The 5,307-nt window shown below is 38.6% G+C and overlaps 1 protein-coding gene and 1 long non-coding RNA gene across 2 annotated transcripts; one reads left to right on the top strand and one right to left on the bottom strand.

Annotated features, from left to right (window-relative positions):
* Window positions 1–634: 634 nt before the first annotated feature.
* On the top strand, window positions 635–3,621 carry LOC147503515 (uncharacterized). The gene is made up of 3 exons (XM_086556819.1): window positions 635–1,483; window positions 1,919–2,186; window positions 3,204–3,621. Exons 1-3 carry the CDS (start codon window positions 1,325–1,327, stop codon window positions 3,440–3,442), a joined length of 666 nt encoding a protein of 221 aa, XP_086412945.1. The 5' UTR covers window positions 635–1,324; the 3' UTR covers window positions 3,443–3,621.
* LOC147503514 (uncharacterized) lies at window positions 3,327–4,445 on the bottom strand. The gene is made up of 2 exons (XR_015192751.1): window positions 4,304–4,445; window positions 3,327–4,190 (listed from the first exon to the last, which is right to left on the bottom strand). It is a non-coding gene; the product is annotated as an uncharacterized LOC147503514 (long non-coding RNA).
* Window positions 4,446–5,307: the final 862 nt, after the last annotated feature.

The raw sequence follows: 5,307 nt of genomic DNA, 5'->3' as shown, positions 1-5,307 counted from the left end.
GTAGTTTAACACGATTGCATCTGTTGACAGCTTTGAACTTACATCACTACAGAATTGTGCCATCACTTTCTTTGATTTTTGTTTTTCTAATTTTTTTCGTTTGTTTTGCACATTTGTTAATGTAATATGTAGTTTTTTCTCAAGTCAATTTTAGATACAAGTAGTGGGTTCGATATAGTTCTAAGATTGATATCCGCATTTACAATCACATAACCTGTTAGGAAACTCATCCACATATATCAAGAAGTCAACTTGACCAATGAAGACTTTAGGGGTTTTAGTGTGGCAAAGGTCCTATCTCCAAGTTTTGTGTGAATCACAGATGAAGAATTTCATCCATTTATATTTTAAATAAGCATCTTTATTTCCAAGAATTTAGTCATTTTTAACTTTTAAGTAGTAGTAATTTATACTTTTTGTGAAGTTATTTGCACTATGCCTAAATTTTGCTCATGTAATACTTATTCGTAAATGAATGTTGTATTCATGATTGGTCCAGAGATTAAAACTAATAGAAAAAGGATGATACCACACTCTAGTAGTTGCCAAGAGTTTTGATTGGAGGGGGACATTGGTATTAGAAGGTACGAACGGCAGAGATTAACATAATTTAAAAAGTGTTAATACACGTACTAGACCAATGCAATGTGAAGCATGGGCTGACAAAACAAATTAGCCCATTGAAATTCGGGTTGGGCCCAAGTAAATATTTTCAACATGCTTATCCATTTACAAAGAATTTTTAATGGTCCTGTTATTGATAGACCCCAGCCCAATTTGGGGTCTCTATTTACGTTGGCCACAAGATTGAGTTTTGGGCAGACCCCATCACCAAAGCCCGCACAAACATAAACCGGAAATAACCAGTTATAACCAGTTAAGTAAAAGAAATCCCAGCCTTCGTCTCCGTCTCCTCCTCACTTCAACTGAAAACCGATGTAGCTCTGTTAAGCATGATGAACTTCTGAGTGAGGCTGACAATTCAAAGCTTGTGGAGGAGATACCCGTTTCAAAGGCAGTGGAAGGTCTTTGTCAGCGTCGTCGTGTCTTGCCAATCTATCGTGGATGTATACGCCCTTTTCGACCTAATCTGCCTACTGATGGTTGCACCAAGTTGAGTTATGGCCTCTGCATCGACGCTTTCTATGAAGATGCATGGGGGGAAGGCGTACTGTTTGACCAGGACGAATGTTTGGATTTGGATAAGTTGTTTGTGTTTTTTCCTGATGAGGGTGATGAGCGTAAGTTTAGTGTCAACGATTTACGTGTTAGCCATGATTGGGATGAGCACTTGGGTGTTTGGAAAGATTGGGGTACTTAGATCATGATGGAACTGGCCAAGGAATTTCCATGGAATGATGGGATTTTATTTGTCTTTGTCAAGAAGGTTTGGTTACATCTGAGAGAAAATGTTGGATTTAAGAAAATGATTTCAGAGTGGACATGTGGTGGTCGCGATATGTGGAGCCTCTACTTTGCAGAGGTCATCGCTGAAACTTCTCTTTATGTTATGTTTTTTTGTTCTCAAGTATTTATGTAACTTTTATTATTTTATTCATTGTTTTGTATCTTTATTTTTTGTGCGTAACAGTCCAGGAATCATGTTGTTAATATTCCATAGAGCTGTTGGTTATGTTCCTTTAAAAATATTGTCGATCGAAGATGGAACAGTATTGAAATCATTTCATCACTTGCTACCTCGTAACAAGAAAGTTGATTTTATCTAGCAATTCAATGAGAAGCTTCTGGTCAAGCAAGAAAATGAGAACCTACAAATACTTGATGTGAGGACTTGTTGGTTCTGCTGTACCCAATTGCATATAGTGCTTTTCCTTGGATAGCTTCTCCAAGGGGCAGGCATATGCCAGGTCTTTTTATGTTTTTTCCTCATCGTATTTCCTTGCTGTTTTTTGAGCAGGTAAGAAACTCAGAGCTGACTGAAGTTAGCCGTACAGAGTTTATGACCCCATCTGCTTTTATTTTCCTCTATGAGAACCACCTGTTCTTGACATTCCGGAATAGAACTGTTGCTGATTGGAATTTTCGAGGAGAGCTGGTTACATCCTTTGAAGACTGCTTGTTGTGGCATCCCGACTGCAATACAAACAACATCTACATCACTAGTGATCAAGACCTTATCATCTCATACTGCAAAGCTGAAGAAGGGGTCAAAGATGATGGAGAATGTAAGAGTATTTCTGTCCATTGTTTCTTCAATGTATATTATATGGTAATGGTAGTGTTTCACGACGGGGGGACTTCGCATCTAACCATGTTAGGTTTTGCTCTGCCATAATTTGATATTTTGTTAGGTTTTATAAGAGCATATTGGATACTGCTCCATGAATACTAACTGTAGGTTTTTTTTTTGCATGCAAGTAGGGATATATTATAAATAAATAAAAGAATATTACATCAAAAGAGTTAGAGTTACATGTCTGGCTCTTAAAGCCAGTCCTTAATGATAGGACTATCAAAAGACTGGGCCCAAGTCAGGCCTTGAAGATCGCCAAGAGCAGTCTCCTGTGCATAGTCTTGATTGCGCCCTTGTTTGCTTAAGAGGCTTCTCCAACTTGTGCTTCTCTCCAATCCTTAGCTAAAACGATAGTAAGTCCTATAAGGGCTCTCTAAGCTTTTGATAAAACATGGTCTGGTAGAGCTCCACCTTCCCTCGCCTTGGTTCAGAGTTGATCCCATCTTGGCAGCTGCATCGGCACCAAAGTTTGCTTCTCGGTAATTAGGCGACATTCTCCAGCGGGTAAGTTTCTGTGTCGCTCGAAGCCATCTTGCTTTGAGTACCCAAGGAGCTTTATCCCTACGAAAGGCTCTCTAACTGTAGGTAATTATCCTATTAGTGACAAAAGACGTCATACAATGCTAGTTTAAATTAGAAAAATACATCTTTTGGATACTCCCTGAACCTGAATTGATTGAGGAGGTAGAAGGCTATGGTGCATTAGAACTTGGATCTTTCAGTCATATTCTATGTTGGCTGGATGCTTTTGTTTATACGTGGTGTTCTTCCAGCAGAGATGCTGTGAGAGAACCCATTTGATTTTATTTGATCAGTCTAAGCTGATTATAATAACATACTTAGTTATTTCTTGTAGTGTCCCTGCTTGTAATATGCAAACATCATTTTCTTTTTTGCCAAGTAGAATTTATCATTTGAGTTTTCTTCATCTAATAAACCCCTTTTTTAGTTTATGCAGTCGGATCGACCAACATGAGTAACATCTTAACAGGAAAGTGCATTGCAAAGATATGTTCAAGTGACCCTAACCTTCGGATCAGTCCTCGGGGTAGAATGGGTGGAAGGTCATCCATCCAGAGCACTGTTCGTGAAGCTCTTGAAGATGTGACTGCTCTATTTTATGATGAGGACCGCAATGAGATCTACACTGGTAACAAGCAAGGACTTATCCATGTATGGTCTAACTAGCTTTGAAGTTGAGTGGACTAAGAAGATCATGGATGTAGCCAACTTGTATCATATTTTAATTTTATTTCTCCCTATGTTGTGTCTGTAAAATTAAGCTGTAATGCCTAACATTTTGCTTTCCATGGCTAAGCAATGTTGACAATTTTTTCTAAGATGAAGTTTTTGTAGTTTTTTCAGAATTTTCTTTGTTCAATTGGTAGAGAGCGAAAAGGCTCTTGTGTTTGCAAAGTAGAACGGTAGAATTTGTAAAACATTTGTCCTTTCAAATAGAGCTCTGACCGCCCAATCACACATTAGAAGGGTCTACAATAACAGTGAAATCTAATATGTTATATCTAGTACAAGCTTCACTTGGAGTTTTCATCCATGAATAAAGAGAGCTAATCACTCTTATTTCTGTTGTTATTGCTATGGTGATGATTGTGGCTACTGCCAACTCTTTTCTCTTGCTTCAGCTGAGTAATATCCAACTGAGTCTTCGTGAAGAACTGCATTCTCTGCAATTCGAGATTCTTGGCAAATCCCATTCGCTGCTTCTCCATTTCTACCACTTGCTGCAGCTTCGTTGTCTCTGCCCGTTCGTAAGCCTCTCCAAACTCGCTAATTGCCAGACTTAGTTCTCTCAGAGAATTGGCCCAAGAGTTGCCTTTGCCTGCATTGCGCTTACAGGTTCCAGAATCAGTCTTGGGTAGCTCTGAATTAACATTTTCTTCAAACTGCAGTCTTTTCATTACTGCAGAGGTCATCGCTGAAAAACACAAACAAAATCTTGATTTTATTACATGGGATAATGATTACATTGTTCCTCAATTTCATTACTTCAACCAACTATTTTATTTTAATAAAAGAAAAGAAAATTACTTTAAAATGTTCTCCATCATTAAGTGGTGGAAGAATTTTGATTTTTGAGGGTTGGGAGAAAGAGTGAGTAAATGGGTTGAGCTTTGAGAGTTGGAGGGAAATAGTCTTGGGTTTTTAGAAGGTGTATGACGATGGTGGTGGGAAAGAGGGTAAGGGCAATAGTTTAGGGATTAGGGATTAGGAATAATGGAGAACAAGAAGAAAAAGGCTAAACAGGTTGGCTCCAGGTTACTTGTATTTAGTTGGGGGTGCACAACACAAATTACGATTGTTTTGGTCAATGGCAAATTTGTAAAATAATTTTTTTGGGATCCGCCCAACACAAAATAGGAGGTGCCCATAGCAAGTACCTTTTTAATTTAGCTCTTTTTTTTTTTTTTTTTTTTTGGCAACATCATTAAATCATGGTATTTGTTACTGTCGGACCCCAATTTGTGTTGGGCGGACTCTTAAAAAAAACGATTATTACAAGTGTGCCATTGGTTTCAAAAAATTCAAAAAAAAAACAATTATTACAAGTATTATTGATTTAAAAATTGAATTCCAAACTCCAAACTTAAACGAATTTGGCTTAGGTAGTTTGGACTAAGTCCCAACGATTACTTACCACACACGTTGGGGACTTAGTCCAACGATTTCGGAAATGGGTCAAGAGCGAAAAATAGAACTTTGAATGTTTTTTCAAAGTTCAATCCCATACATGGCCACCTTTATGCGGATCGAGTCCAAAACGATGTGGCCATGTCGTTGGGATTTGAAAAAAAAAAAAAATTCAAAGTTCTGTTTTTTGGGCTCTTGACCGGCAATGGGGGTCGTTGGACTAAGTCCCAAACGTGTGGCCAAGTCGTTGGGAATTAGTCCAACGACTGCCGGGTCGTTGACTAAGTCCCAAACGGTGTGGCCAAGTCGTTTGGGAATTAGTCCGAACGACTGCCGGGTCGTTTGGACTAAGTCCCAAACGGTGTGGCCAAGTCGTTTGGGAATTAGTCCAAACGACCTAGCCG

Source organism: Coptis chinensis, chromosome 4 (genome assembly GCF_015680905.1).
Source record: "Coptis chinensis isolate HL-2020 chromosome 4, ASM1568090v1, whole genome shotgun sequence".
NCBI classification, from domain to species: Eukaryota; Viridiplantae; Streptophyta; class Magnoliopsida; order Ranunculales; family Ranunculaceae; genus Coptis; species Coptis chinensis.
Note: the sequence above shows the minus strand (reverse complement) of the source record. Positions and strands in the feature narration are given on the sequence as shown.